Source organism: Rhinichthys klamathensis, unplaced genomic scaffold, assembly GCF_029890125.1.
Source record: "Rhinichthys klamathensis goyatoka isolate OS25496 unplaced genomic scaffold, OSU_Roscu_1.1 h1tg000331l_1, whole genome shotgun sequence".
NCBI classification, from domain to species: domain Eukaryota; kingdom Metazoa; phylum Chordata; class Actinopteri; order Cypriniformes; family Leuciscidae; genus Rhinichthys; species Rhinichthys klamathensis.
The window spans coordinates 255001-271788 of record NW_026606846.1 but is presented as its reverse complement, the minus strand read 5'-3'; the positions used below and the strand labels follow the sequence as shown (position 1 = coordinate 271788).

Here is a 16788-nt window from a genome sequence, read left to right as displayed (position 1 = left end):
ATAAGACACATGCCTTTGGTGTGAGAGACCCGGGTTCGAATCCACTGCGAGACACCAATGTGTCCCTGAGCAAGAGACTTATACCCCTAGTTGCTCCAGAGGCGTGCGACCTCTGACATATATAGCAATTGTAAGTCGCTTTGGATAAAAGCGTCAGCTAAATGAATAAATGTAAAATGTAAATGTAGTGAAAAAACAGGCATAAATAGAGTATTGCGATCAGGAATCAAATGTTTATCAATGCATGTTTATCAGAACGTGCACTAGATTTATTAAAAACACAAAGCACTAACCCTAATACCAATTTATATGGACAAGTATGCATTTGACTTTATGAAAATGTACATGTTTCCAGCAAAGACAATACTTTTTTATTTATAAGTATGCAGTATAAATGACAATTAATTAATTTGAAGACTTGGCCACATTTGTATTTTTAAGGAATAGTTCACCCAAACATGAAAATGCACTCACTCTCAGGCCATTCAATATATAGGAGGAGTTTTTTTATTATTTCATCTGAAAAGAGTTGGAGAACTGTAGCATCACATCACTTGCTCACAAATTGATCCTCTGTAGCGAACGGGTGTTGTAAGTAAGAGTCCAAAGAGCGAACGTGTGGATTATTGTGATGTTTTTATCAGCTGTTTGAACGAGTTTGAGCACCTGTTCGCTAAAGAGGATCAATTTGTGAGCAAGTGATGTAATGCTAAGTTCTCCAAATCTTTTCAGACGAAGAAACAAACTCATCTTCACCTTGAATAGTCTGAAGGTGAGAATATTTCCTGCAAATTTCCATTTTTGGGTAAACTATTGCTTTAAAATCAACATGATTTTCAAATGCTTGACAAATGCTTAGACTAATGAGAGCACAGGTGGTTCTTATAATGTAAACAGGTTAAGAACAGATGAACTTACTTTCCAACATGACTTGAAGAAAGAGGAGTCATCATCTCCAAGCATGATAGGTAGTCCTCGAATCACAAGGGTTCGGACCTCCGTTGGCTGGGCTGACTTTAGAGGAAAACACGAAATTCCATCACTGCCAGAACAACTAATCAATATATTTGAAGCACTTTTATGAGAATAGGCTATACGATTAAATGCTGACAAAATTAAATGCTTTTAAAGGGATAGTTCCCCCAAAATGAAATTTCTGTCATCATTTAGTCACCCTCAAGTTATTCCAAACCTGTATACATTTATTTGCTCACCTGAATACAAAGGAAGAATACATTTTGAAGAATGTTTGTAACCAAGCAGTTTTGGGCCACCGTTGACTTCTACATGCTAAAAAGAAATACTAAGAACATCAATTGTACCCAAAATTGTTCAATTACAAACATTCTTCAAAATATCTTCCTTTGTGTTCAGCGTTAACAGAAATGTATGTATACAGGTTTGTAACAACTTGAGGGTGAATAAAAGTTATCCTTTAAATAAGACAAAATTACTAACCTTTATTTGATTTAAAAAGTTAGCCAAGTACCGACCAGGGAGTCCCCCTTTTGGCTTTAAAAAGGTCCATGAACCGTGGACTATATCTATCAAGGTTCTCGTAGAATTCCTGCTTTAGGTTTTTGCCAGTAATTCTGTTGAACTCCAAGCAGATCTGGGGGAGACAAGGGCAGGTCACATAATCACATCAGCGTGCACTTATAGACATGCTTTAAATAATTAGGAAATAATAAGTAGATTTCTCAATCAATCAGAAATCTATCATGAAAATATTGTCAATTACTGGTGAAACTGACAAAGTTTGCCCGGGAAAAATAACCCACATGGTCTAAGCAGTAGCTAGCTGCCATGTTCTTTCTTGCACAGAAAAAAAGATGATCAAATATGTATGTATCTCACAGGTAAAAAAAAGAAATAAGCTGTTGACATTTCAATAAATATACCATCACAAAAGCATGAAGAAAATATCGTTAATTACTGTCGAGGTTGTCAAAGTTTGACCAAAAAAAAAAAAAACATTACTAACGTTAGCTGCCATGTTCTTTTGGCGAGAAATACACGATTACACAATGATTACGTTTATATTTTACTAATTACTACTATTACTAATAAAATAAAGAATCGTTTGATATCGCAGTTATCATATCATCACAAAACCATCAATAAAATAACGTTAATTAGTGGCTAATGTTATGTTGGAAAAGTTTGACCAGGAAATGTTGTAATTAACGTTATGGCTGCGTTCTCTTTTCTTATAGAACCGTGCAAGGATTCAAATAAACATATTTTAGTTTTAAAAAGTCACACAAAATAACTTTATATCTTAATAATTGTACTTACCGAGAATGGTACACAAAGAAAAACTCCCGTCTTGAAATTAGCACAGTGGTTTCAGCAACAGTCAACAGACGATGCGAAAATCAGCAATTTTGTAATCCACCAATCAGTGCATTAGTTCTCTTGTTGCCAGGCAGAACTGCTCGCGTGGCCAATCGCATCAAAGGAAGACCAGATAGACATTTTAATTAAACCGATTTGAAATTAATTTGATTTAACGTTAAACATAATGTGTCGTCGCTGTATTTGTTATTTTGTATATTTTTTAATGAGACTTGGGAGGTGGCTGTGAGGAACTCTTTCATGCATTTTGGCACACAGTGTGGCATATGTGCACCTACAAATGAGCTTGTATTAAAAGGCTACTGAGTGAAAACCCTCAGTATTACAAAAACACTTGTATATGGGTATTAAAGTTTATTTATCAAGTTTAAAGTATAAGGTTTTAAAAATAAAAATCAGTTTATTTCCATTACGATCAATAATTGTAATATAATGAAAGCCATTTGTTTTCTGGTAAAATAAGAATGACACCTTGCACTTGAAGAAAGCATGTATGTATTAATTTCACAGTCACAGCACTTAAAATCTTAAGTTTATGTATTTTGAAGGTAAATAAGTTATTTGAACTTATATTTTTGAGTGACAGAGCCAAAATGCAAAATTTTAAGTAGCTAATGTTTAGTCAAGTACACTTGATTGTTTAAGTAAAGACAACATTAGGGTTTACAGCCTGTTCTTTTGTCGACTCACTCGAGTCAAAATCATATCTAAACTTAAATTAAACTTCAGGTGTCGGACCCGTTTCCCAGTCAAGCGTGGGGAATCTCGTACATGTCCATACACCGTGGCCACCCCTGGCCGACTCCTGGCCACCCCAATGGCCAAAATAAATCAGTTATGCATTTCATAAATAAGTCAAAAATATTCTTTAGTAAAAGAAGACAAGGCATTTATGTGTCGTGATGTGCTTTTTAAGTGCCAATGGTTACAGTATACTGTTACTGCAGCTTTTTGATGTGTCTTTGCCACGTTTTGACAAGCAGGGATGCAAACAGCGCGCTTTTCGGCGCCTCTCGCTTTTTTTACGTCAGTTTGGGTGACAAAGTCATCTGAAGTCATTCCATAGCTTAATGTGAGGGACATCATTAAAGACATCTACATCATTAAAGTATATGGAAACTCGTTTTCCCTCCTCTGCGGCTGTCAATCATTCTCCATTCATACTCAAACAGCGCGCGCGCCTCTTGGATGCACGGTAAAACTCTCTCCAATATGATATATTCACATTATAATGCATGATCTGTAGATAAAAGGCTGTAGATTTGCATAAAATTACTTTATTTTGTTGGAGTTTGTTGTTGTTTTTAAACGACTCACTACCGTGTGCTTGCTAGATCATCACACACACATCACAAGGACTATGAATCGGCATCAAACGCACAATAACTGGAATATAAAACTGAAACAAAGGAACAAATCGCACTAGGATTTGTGCGCTCGACATTTATTCGCTTTGTGACGTGAACTCTTAAATGCGCACTTAAGCAGCGCAGCGCTGCACACATAGAGTCACCATGTTGCTTTGAGCACATCATTCTGCACCCGTGATGCGCATACACGCTGTGTGCGCTCTGTGTTTCATGTTATCATGGGTTTGAGCACTGAAATATTATTGAAAGCCAATATATTTTGTTATACCTAGCCTGCTCAATACATTTAAAATAAGCATAATTTAATTGTATATTATTTCTTTGTAGTGTAGGCTATATATGCACTTCTGAATTCTTGACATTAATATATATAAAATTGTGAAATGTATGATTGCCTGATTGAATTTTAGAAGAGAACTAATAGTAATTTGTTTTTATTAACATATTTAGATTTTATAAAATTACTGTGCAGATTTTTTCAAGAATTACTTTTTGCTGCTGATTTATACACTCATTAAGTTTATTAAAAATTCATAGTACATTTATGTAATATTTAAAGGTGTTAACTGTAATCTTACACTGCAAAATAATAACTTAAAAAGGATTAAATTCATCACAATTATGTAAGTATCTGGAAATTTGCCGCGGGGCGAGGGCCCTTATATATATAATTGTAATTGTCCGCTTGGAGTCATTTAAAGGGGTCTTGATTTAATGAGTGTAAATGTATAAGTTTGTATATTATGAAGGATGTTTATTGAGATTTTGGTGTAGATGTGAGCACCTCACTCGACGCAGGCACCAGTGACGTCCACTAGTGGGCAATGTAGTTTCTGCCACTAGGCTAAAACCTAACCCTAGATAAACTCCATGCTCACGAGTTACAGCTATCGCAAACTCATAAACAAACTAAGAGCGAACGGACGGGAGCACACAGTAAGGACGCCAAACTTGGGATAAGGAACAAAGGAAATTGCTAGGATTGGTTTAACGCCCTTGGGAAGCGGAACGAGGTATGTGTAGTTGTTTATATGGGTGCTTGCGGGAGTGAAGTGTTTATGTTTATTGTTGTAAGTGGTTTAAATATGTATTGACAAAGAGCCATTTTGCCTGATATGTTCATTTTTGTGCGATTTTAAAGATTATGGTGTCATGTATGTAGATCTTGGAAGAAAGAATTAGTTGTTTAGTGGTGTATTTTAATTAGGTTTACTGCGTGAGAATGTTTGATGTAATTAATAGTGCTGGGTTTCGATTCAAATTTCAAGAATCGATTCGATTCCGATTCTCAAGATCTTGAATCGATTATCATTATTCGATTCGATTCGATCCGATCCGATCTTCGAGATTAAGATAAGTGTTTTTGAAAAAAGCATATTTTTTTTCCAGCTGTTGAATTACAGGACTGTAGTTATGCAACATATTGATACAATTATTATAGACATTTAACTGCAAATTAATGGAGTATTGATGGTTGTAAAGAACAATCCCCCTTCCAGAGTGTTGATACAACTGCTTTCACAAACTTGCACTGGTGTAGACGACAGAGGACGCAGAGGTATCAGCAGCAGTAACCGCAGAGGATTGCAAGTAACCGCAGCAACCGCGATATTCACGTTTTTTATAAGGCTATACCCTTCTTGTTTTGAACTTCATGCATGTGTATTGAATGTTAAACAAGTTCATAATGATAACAAACAAGACTGTTTATCGTGGTGATGTGTAGCCTACAGAGGCTTCGCACAGAGAGTGAATGAGAGAGATCGGCAGAGCGCGTGCGATTACCTGCGTCTGTCTTTGAAGTCATATGTATTCGTGAAAAAGGTTGCCGTCAAAGGAAAGCGAAATATTTGTCGTATCATCCTTTTAACGTTCACGTCACGGGTATTTACCATAAATGCGCGTCAGCAGCAGCGCTGGTCAGCATCCCACTGCGCGAGGAAGCCGCGGGGAAATAAAATCAGCGAGTCACGCATTGAATCAATGCCATATTGGTCTCTAATAAGTGAAGCATCAGCTTCAGCGTTACCCATGCGACGCATTGCTGCTCAGCTGAGCCTTGAAAAGTGGAACTCAAAGTTAAAAAATAATTAACACCTTGTTTCATTACATCTCTTTTAATGAATCAGCTTTTTTGAACGTGTTCGTTGAATGAACGGTTTAATGACTCACTCAAAGCCCGTTGTCGTAACAATGTGCGCGCTGAGTGAAAGCCTTTCAATGCGCATACAGGGATCTCCCAGTCGCGGCAAGTTAAAGTTAACGGGGAAAATGTAAACCTATTAAAATCGATCCTCTGAGTTACGGATCGATCTTTAGAAATTAATATGAAAATCGATTCAGAATTGGTGAATCGATTTTTTCAACACAGCACTAGTAATTAAGGAAATGTGTATGAAGGTACTAATGTTTGTATGGATTTGTGTATTTTTATAGTTTTCACGGTGCATTACGGATATGAAAAGAAAAATAAAGAAAACCGTAAAGACATCAGTCGAGACTCTCTCCATCTTGCTTAAACCCACCGAGGGCAGTTACAATAATATATATATAATATATATCATTATATATAATATAATATATATTAGTAGGGCCCTAATATCATTAGTAAGCTAACATTGAATATAACACAATAAACCAAAGTATATCAGTAGGAGTTTCCTTAAGCCTTTCTGATAGTTTTCTACAGGCCGGTTTACTACAACAGTAGAATACAATTCTGAAATTATGGTTTATAGTTTTGGTGTGCCACCCCAAGCTTTTAAGTGGCCCAATCTGGCCACCCCTATGAAAAATTTCTGGAGGCGCCACTGCTTGAGATGCTCAGAGATTTTCGGATACAAGATTTTTCTGATTACACACACACTAGACGTGTTCAGAGATTTGAGAGTTGATGAATAGAATCGCTATACTGGGAATCTGGGATTAATCAAAATCAACACTACTCTCTGTAATGGCTATCTCAGGGTTTGTAATCGAGGAAATGAGCACTGTAATATATCACGCACGGACATTTCAAGCCTCGCATTTCAAGCTGAATCACACAAGAGTCTGAATCGAATCTTTTTGGAATCGACTACTGTCTCGAACCTGTTCTTCCCTCTCCCCCACTGCAGTAAGCAGACCGCCACCGGATGTGTTGCACTGCGTGAGGCAAATGGTGGTCACATCAGATACTGACTGGTTCTCTGACCCCCCCGACCCCGCCCAGTATATGTGTCATGTCAGTATATGTGCTAGTTATGGTCAGTATATGTGCTAGTTATGGTCATTAGGTGCTATATGGTCAATATGTGATAAACGCCAATAGCTTTTGATTAATTTAGCCTGTTGTAATGAAACATGTCTTTAAAGGTTCCTTAGATCATGCCAACATCAAGACCAATAATGTCAAAACTTCCTGTCAGCCATTTTGATTTTCTTTCAAAAGTTACTTTTTTTTAACTCCTCCTAGATCGTTTTTGTATACCACATCAACGAATCCAATGGCGTAATGCCAAACTGCATCTGAGGCTGTATATGTGTAAAGATTGTATATTTTAACACCAAACTTTATGTGTGTCACTGTCACCCAACACTGACCACCCCAGATCAATGTGGTGTCAGCCTATTGATCAAAAGTAATAAGCAGCAAGTGATTGTATTTACAGCTTTCAACCATTGTGCTTAAAACCGTGTCCAACCATAACCATAACCATACTTATTTTGGTTTATTGAAGTTATTGGGATGGTATTGATCTGCATTAATAAAGAGGATGGCTGTTATCAGTCCTTGAATCCAGTTGAATCAGAAACGTGACCGGCAATCACAAACGCATTGAAGCATTTCATTTAATATCCCATCAGGTCCAGATGCTAATCTAGTCATGAAGTTTGTCATAACTGCCTCTGAGGGCAACAGAGATAGAGGTGGCAGTGGATAAAGCCTGTCTCATGTGTGATTGGATGGTGTTTGATGGGTTGAGTGAGAGAGAGAGTAAGAGAGAGAGATCTGATAGTGATCAGACACAAACTCCTCAGAAATGGACCTGGACGCTGCATTGATCACGCTTCTGCTCTCAGGTACAGATGTGTGTCTGTTTCTTTATAAATACACTGAGGTCAGTGAGATGTGTTAGGGTTTCTGAAAGAGTCTCTTCTGCTCACCAAGGTTGCGTTTATTTGATCAAAAATGCAGTGAGATATTATTACAAAACCACTACAGAAATAATTATAGTATGCTGATTTGCTGCACAAGACACATCTCTGATTATTATCAATGTTGAAAACAATTGTGGTGCTTCAGATTTTTGTGGAAACTAACACGTTTTATTCTTCAGGATTGTTTGATGAATAAAAAAAGTTCCAAAGAACAGCATGTATTTGAAAAGTGTCCCTTTTGATGGATTTAATGTGTTGTTGTCTGAAATGAACTCTTGCCGTTCGCAGTCGCCTTCAGCTCGTCGCCTCCGCGTCAGTATGAGTTTGTGCGCAGGTCCGTGAACTGCACCGAAGCTCAGCGATACTGCCGTCAGAACTACCGAGATCTGGCCAGCGTCAGCAACAGCGGAGACCTGAGCGATCTGCTGAGGATCACGGATCAAGACTTCTGGATCGGGCTGTTGAAGACTGTCAGCAGTGAGTGGAGCTGGTCTCTGGGCGATCCCGCCTTCTACACCAAACACCATTCACTGTATCGCAACTGGGCGCCGAACCAGACCAGCGGAAGCCTGGACTGCGCTTACATGGACCAGGACGGACTGTGGCGTATCGATAACTGCACAGCACAGCACTTCTTCATCTGCTACAACGGTGAGAGACTCAACACAAACCATTCTGACAGTATTAAACTTTCATGCACTCAATCATTACAAGGGCAGAATCAGCATTCATTACACCAAACATTGGATTCAATCTTTTTGCTTTCTTGTTTTCTTGCAATTAGCACAGGTTTTGTGTTTCTTTGCTGATCTGATTAATCTTAGGTCTCATTGATCCGAGCTCATGCTCATCCATTTTTAAACGAAAAGAGTTCAATCAAGCTTCAAAACATCAACGAGGCCTAGGATCAGTCAGATCCAGGATGAAATACAAAATCTGTGCTAATTGAAAGAAAAAGCACTGACTAAAAGATCGAACCCAATATTGGATGATAATAAAGCATAACAAGAGATTTAAAAGGCGGGTCATTTTTGACCCGGAACACTAAATGAGGGGTATTTTCACATGATGTTGATTTTCTCTTGGCATGCAGACACCATTAAAGGGTTCGTCCCTGTGCTGCAGATGAAGAGCTGGAGATCCGCTCAGAGCTTCTGTAGAGCGAACCATGTGGATCTGACCAGCGTGAGGAACCAGAAGGAGAATCAGCTGATTCAGCAGCTCGTGAACACCAGCAACGCCAGTTCAGTCTGGATCGGCCTGTTCAGAGACCCATGGGAATGGTCCGATAAGAGTCCCTCGTCGTTCAGAAACTGGGCATCTGGCGAACCCGACGGACCCCTTGAAAACGCCACAGTGATGGTGTTCATTGGACAGAGAAAGGGACAGTGGGAGGACTGGCCTTGTGTCTCACTGTTTCCATTCGTCTGTTATGAAGGTGAGTCCACGCATGTGGAAAATAAGAGAACGCCATTATTTGGGCTCAGTTAAAAATAGCGATTTTGATGAAGTGATGTTGATTCTCAATTCTCAATAATCAATCTTTAAGAAGCTGTTTTCAGTTGATGCTTGAACAAAACTTCACTAAACATCCAATAATCACAATCAGCTGTGTGAGTTTTGATTTGAAACAAAGTCTCAGCTTTCACATTCTGTCAGTTTGATCACTTTGCTGTATTGCTGTAGTGCCTCTTTACTACTAGTTACAGCACCAGATAAACATGAATGAACATCAGAAGGAATGTTGAAAGATACAGATACAGAATTGAGATCAGAATTCAATCTCAAGCTTGTGATTCACTTCACAGATCAGTTCACCCTCGTCAAGCAGAACCTGAGCTGGGCTGAAGCCATGCAATACTGCAGACAGAACCACGTGGACCTGGTGTCGGTCACCAGCGAGCAGATCGAGCGGCGCGTGAGGACCGCGGCCAGAAACGCCTCGACGCCGGCCGTGTGGATGGGTTTGCACCACTACTGCGCCATGGACATGTGGCTGTGGCTGCGGGGCGAGGTGGTGTGTTACCAGAGCTGGGCGGCGGGCGACGGCGCCGGACCGCGAGACTGCAGCCGCGAGCGGAGAGTCGGAGCCATGCAGACGGCAGGAGATCAGCGCTGGGTCAGCCTTCCTCCAGCTCGCGCACTCAACTTCATCTGCTCCAACTATGAGGACTGAGCGCCGAAACCAAAAGAAACACCTCTAGTTTAGTTTTCTTCCAGTTGCGCTCCATGTTTCTGGCTGCTCTCTTAAGGGCCTGAGTGTGCTCGCTGTACCACGGCGTTGGACTATTTTCTTTAATCTTCTTTAATCTTTTTCCAAGCTGAACTTGGTTTATTGTCCATCCCTCATTTCCGTTACATTAAAACAGATAAGAGGACTAAAATGACTAAGACAACATGTAATACTATTATAACTCTAATATACATAAAATCATCATAATATATAGAGTGGTTAAAACAGTGTCACAAATGTGTTTCAATGTTGTTTAAAAGGTTGTTTCACGGAAGAAAGAAAGAAAGTCACATGACAGAATGATGAGTTTTGGCTGAACTATGGTGTAAGGTCCAATATATAATAATCGCCATGAACATGGGATATTTTAAATCCTCCATGGTTAAGTCATGTACAGATGTTGGTGTAATGATGACTCTAAAGCTCAGTGATGTTGAGCAGATTGGTGGAGGTGTGTTTGACCAGCTCTGATATAAACTCTATGATTGATGTGGTTTGTCATTTGCTCTGTTTGGTGTAAATATCCAGAGTTCGTGTCTAGTGAAGAGGAAGAATCCGACCGCAGGATTCAGCAGAAACGAGTTCAGGTTGTTTACACAGTGTTTGCATTCATGCTTGTAGCTTGACAATCCAATCATTCGCACATCTCCTTTCCATCAGATTCCAATGAACGAGTCTTTGTTTGCGCTTTTACTTCAGCTGTCATCAGCACGTTATCCACGACTTAGAGATTTACATGTTGTGTGCTTTAAACAAAGGGACAGTTCACCCAGAAATGAAACTTCGGGCATCATTTACTCACCCTCAAGTTGTTCCAAACCTCTATGAATTTCTTTCTTCTGATGAACACAAATAAGGTCCATGTTTTTGTTAGTCTATGGGGTCCACCAATGGTTTGGTTACTATAGACGGCTGGAACGACTGGTAGAGCTGCATTTGAGATCTGTGGCGAGGGAAGATTCATGTACAAACCTGGAATCAATGCGCATATGAGCTTTCAGAAGATGGTCAATGCATGACATTACGGTGAGTGAATGATGGTGACATGGATTTGATCAATATAGAAACACTCCTATTACTTATGAATGGGAGAAACTGCGACGTGCAATATGGCACAATACGCCCCAGCCAATCGCTGATTAGTAAAGTCACTGCCGTTAGAAGCTCCAGTTCCTTTTTTAACGCCATTTGATCATAAAAAACAGACTTTCCTTGAAAGGTAGTGTAAGATAAATCTAATCAGCCTGACTTTTCTATGCACACTACTTTCATGTTATCACTGTGAAGCTGCTTTGATGCAATCTGTATTGTGAAAAGCGCTATATAAATAAATGTGACTTGACTTGACTTGACTTTTCTGTCTCTGTTTCACCCTGTTTTCTTCCTTTTTGGTCTATGAGGCTTCAGGGGTTGGAGTGGAGAGAGCTTCTCTGCACACATCTGTTTTAATGTACACTCTATGTATGTCAGTGTGTTTCTTGGAAAGCAGCCTAGAAAGGGTCCCTCTTTCTTTACTTAGAAAAGTGGCCATAAATGGACTTGTCTCACATTCTATAAGAATGTAATGTATATTCTCATTGGTTGGCTGTCACACTCTCCTGAACCCTGAATAAATGCTGATGTTTGTAAGTAAAAGTAGAGAAGGTTGGTGAACACCATTGGCTTCATGTTCCTGACTCTCTGCAATTCTTTTCAATCCATGCAAATATTCCAACAGGTACTTTTCATGTATCCACACTGATGTGTGTTGAAGACAGTCATTGTTTGTTTATTTTTGGCAAAACCACCGTTTTTGACTCATAGATCTTTATCATGCGTTCATCTACAAACCTTGAGTCTTATGATACTAATTAGCAGTGGCGGTTCTAGACCATCTCAACTGGGGGGCCAAGCTGGGGCCAGTTGTCCTGTTAGAGGGGCTAGTTACATTTAGGCATAAACAGGCAAAATACCATGTTTATAATCATCCAACAATGTATTTGCATTTCCATTATATTTTGACATTTGCATGACATATTCAGTATCAGTTACAATAACTCTATTCCACGATTTTTCTGCAAAAAGATCAGCAAATTATCCTCTAACCTGGCCTTTTACAATTACATAAAAATGACATTAATAATAATAATAAACAAGACATAAGATAAACAAAATAAGACAAATATTATCAATTTATGTGCAGGAAGAGGCAAAAAACAAACCAAATGGGCTTATTTAACGCCTCCACCTATAGATATAATTACAATAAAATCAAAAAGAACATAAAAAATAACATTTGACTACATAAAAGTAATAACAAACTAGTGATACATATATCCATAACACACACACAATACACACATGCACATACATGTATACATACACATAACATCAACCAATTTTAATGACAATGACAGTAATGGAAATATACAAACAAAAATATGATCATAACATAAAGGTAAGATAATTTCTATATTAAAATTTTAAGACAGCAGTTAAATGGGCTTTTCGTAACATGTTAATGAGGAGGAGTTTGCTGCTAGGTGGGAAAAGCTGTTCTATAGTTTGGTACCCCTAAATCTGAATCTGCACGTAAGAAACTATATTACAATATGAAAGATATGGATAAATTAAACTGTAATAGAGTGTAAGACGACAATTTGCGGTAATAAGATTGCGAATCCTTCTAATTATACCAATAGATTTATTTATTTTCTTGCTAACCCAATCAATTTGTGTTTTCCAATTCAAATTCTCATCAACAAAAATTCCAAGGAATCGTGTTGTTGAAACTTGGGATATCTCCACAGTCTCTATTTTGACTTGTGAGAGGTCCTTAGAATATGATTTTTTTCCACTAAAAATTATATAATTATAATTTTTTTGTATTCAGCGATAACTTATTTAATCTGAACCATGTAGCATATGCAGTTAAACCTTACATTTTTAATCAGAAAATTAAAATTTGAATGAGAATAAACTAAAGTTGTGTCGTCTGCAAACATTATTGGAAAAAGAATATTTGATAAATCATTAATATAAATAAGAAATAATAATGGTCCAAGAATGGACCCCTGTGGGACCCCACAAGGTAGTCTGGCTTTGTTGGAATAGCATCCATTAATCCAAACAAACTGTTGTCTGTTTGAAACATAATTTTTTAACCATTCAAGCGTGACATCATGAAAACTATATTTTTGCAATAAAATATGATGGTTGACTGTATCAAAAGCTTTTGAGAAGTCGACGAATATACTACAGGTGAATTCATTACTTTATCAATCAAATGAAGCAAGGCCATATATGTAGAATGACTTTTCCTGAAACCGTAAAGAATTAAATTAGAATCAAGATGGAATAAGATCCTTTTGTATATAACTTTTTCTAATATTTTTGAAAAACAAGGCAATATGGATATGGGTCTATAATTATTGAAACAACAAGGGTCATCTGTTTTAAACAGAGGAATAACTTTGGCAACTTTTAAATCGTCTGGTACAACTCCTGTTCTCAGAGAAAGTGGAAAAATGAAAACCAGTGGCTGCAAAATAAACTGCTTGATCTGTTTGACCAGGAATGAAGAAATATTATCATGGCCAGCGGAAGATGTTTTCAGTTCATCAATAATATCACAACGTCAGGAGGCTGAAAAAAGAAATAGAAGGATAATTCCTTATAATAAAATCTAGTGGATTACCATTACAAACAGGAACTTTACTGGCTAATTCATGTCCAATGTTAACAAAAGAATTATTACATTTTTGAGCTATATCAAATGAGTTATTAAAAGAATTGTGACCTTCATAAAAAACTGAAGGTAATTCTGAATGAGTCTTATCTCTATGCAACAACTGATTTATTACTTTCCATGTGGTTTTAGTATCAATTTTTCACAGAAATATTTCTTTTTTGACGATCTAATGTAATACGTATATTTATTTCTGCAAGATGTACAGTATAAGCACCATGGGATTAGAAATCTATTTTTTGTACAATTTATTCCTTTTCCTCAGCAGCTTCAACAAGTCAACTGTAAACCAAGGCTTACTAAAGGCCTGACTGTATTGATATGCAAAATGAGCATTTATTTCTTTGCAAAGGTCATTCCATGAAGTACCGGCAAGCATATCTTTAAATTTAGAAACATTCAGCTTGCTCATAATTCTTTTAAGCATCTTTTTCTTTTTTTGTTTAGTTGTATTAAACTTGATTAACGAGTATTGGAATATAGGGAAATGATCAGACAGATCTAAATACAAAACTCCATCAGATTTCATTCCTTCACTCAAATTATTTGTTAAAAAGTTATCAATCAAAGTTGCTGAATTCTCCTTTACTCAAGTAGGTTTATGAATGAGAGGGAAAAAATAACTAGAATAAAGTATATTGAGAAAATCTGCAGTTAATGCATCTGAATTTTTTTTTTTAAAGGTTTATATTAAAATCACCTAAAATGCAACAAAGTTTATCCTCCTAGTTAATCAGATCAAGAGAACTGGATAGACATTCATTAAAATCTCTGACAACAGAATCTGGTGAACGATAAATGACACTTTTTTCACCAAAAATCCCAGAGAGCTCCACAAAAACAGATCCTACCCCCGGACATAGATCATCCCTAACTTTAAATTCATAGTTGTCTAAAAAAAATAAAAAATAGTTTGTCATAACTCAAATCTCTCTCGAGCGCCTTCATTGCAGGGAGTCGATCTTTCCTTCTTTGCCGGACGGTTTCAGAGAAGACCTCATTGAAGATGAAAATGCCTGAGCCCTTCAAGCGTTTTGCTTTATCCAGAACCGCAAGTTTGTCCTTAAGCCGCAGAAATCTGACCACACTGGGTCTGGGCTTTTCTCAAGGTGTCGTTGGCTTCCCAGTTCTATGAGCCCAGTCGAGCTCTATTTTCAAGTGATCCAACGGTAACTTTTCACTGAATAGTTTTCTCACTTTATCTTCAGAATCAGACACTTTTTCTTTCACAGACTCTTTAAAGAAAAAAATTTATTAAGTAATACCCCAGTCTTAGCTGAATTTAATATTTTTTTATTATAATAATATTTCATATCTTTAACACACTGTCAACTTGGACAATTTAGAGAATTCATCTGGCCGTGATGAAATATATAACTGAGTATCATCGGCATAACAGTGGAAATTAATTCCATGTTTTCTTATAATATTACCAAGTGGCAGCATATATATTGAGAATAGCAGAGGGCCTAACACCGATCCTTGCGGCACTCCATAATTTACTGACATTATCTTAGATTTGTCCTCATTTAAGTACATAAAATGGTAACAGTCTGATAGATACGATCTAAACCATCTCAATGCCTGTCCCTGAACACCAGTGTAATTTTGTAATCGATCTAAGAGTATTTTATGATTGTTATGTAGTGACCGATGTGGCTCGGGTTAAATTAATACATCTGGCCAGGACGCAATGAAGATGACAAAGGTTTTGTTGAGTATTTATTGGGTGTACTTTTTTGTGGTTCTATAAGACAAATAGAAACCAATATATCAATACTTAACATTGATAAAATAATTATTAATCAATAACAAAGACATTTCAATAGTTAGAAAGGCATAAGAACATATCCAGAAGTCATATTATTCACTTTTGTTATCTTACCTAACTTTGGTCAGACTGGGGATCGGACCCGTGACGAAGCACTTTTCCCAGCATACTCGACAATATCCACAAATAACAATAAACAACAAATGAAATAAGATCGGGCTCCGCAGTCCACACTACGGATTCATAACAACAACTAACGCACTTTCCAGCATATTACAATTACTCGGTTATTCCACAAGGGGGCGTTGACGGTCCATAGTCATTGAATATGTCAACTCTCAGTAAGAAAACACTTCTAATATAAATCTATGACCTGAAGTGCTAAATACAAGGCCCTTTGTAACAATGATCATTTACAATTGTATTTCTGATGCATTCGTTTTTCTCATTGACGAAATTCATAAAGTCGTTACTACTAAACTGTAATGTAATAATATGTTCAGGTGATGTCTGTTTATTTGTTCATCTCGCCACTGTACTAAATACAAATCTTGGATTGTTTTGGTTATTTTGTCCGGGATGCTGAGATGATGATGAAGCGTGTCCCTAGAGTTGGTTAACCTTCGCCTACGGCTGCACACATTATTTATATTAGCTTCACCTTTAAAACCAGCGTCAGTCATAGTGACACCGAGATAACAAGCTGTCACACACAATGTTTTTCTTTTCTTTCTAACCTAAGAACGGGCGCGGGAACTTAGATGTGTGAGGATTTGGATTACATCAGCTTCAGTGACGAAAACATTCTGATTTTGCTTGATATTTCACACTAGTATTTATTACCAAAGCAAATTAATTTAATTTACTCTCATAATCATGAAAAATGGATAGCAGTATCCAGCACACTAGCTCTGATCTCACCTCTGTCTCTCAGTGAACACTGATGTATGCGAGAGAGAGTGTGTGTGTGTGTGTGTGTGTGTGTGAGTGAGTGAGAGAGAGAGCGAGAGAGTGTGTGTGAGAGAGAGTGAGAGAGAGTGAGAGTGAGAGTGTGTGTGTGTGAGTGAAAGTGTGTGTGTGTGTGTGTGTGTGAGAGAGAGAGAGAGAGAGAGAGAGAGTGTGTGTGTGTGTTACACAGGTCTGCCAGCAGAGGGAGACACACACTAGCTCTGATCTCACCTCTGTCTCT

The 16788-nt window shown here is 37.7% G+C and overlaps 1 protein-coding gene across 1 annotated transcript; it reads left to right on the top strand.

Moving 5' to 3' along the window:
* The first annotated feature begins 7750 nt into the window (after positions 1 to 7750).
* On the top strand, positions 7751 to 10048 carry LOC130106006 (macrophage mannose receptor 1-like). Its single transcript, XM_056272204.1, has 4 exons — positions 7751 to 7790; positions 8157 to 8519; positions 8962 to 9306; positions 9677 to 10048. The coding sequence occupies exons 1-4, from the start codon at positions 7751 to 7753 to the stop codon at positions 10042 to 10044; spliced, it is 1116 nt and encodes a 371-aa protein (XP_056128179.1). The 3' UTR covers positions 10045 to 10048.
* Positions 10049 to 16788: the final 6740 nt, after the last annotated feature.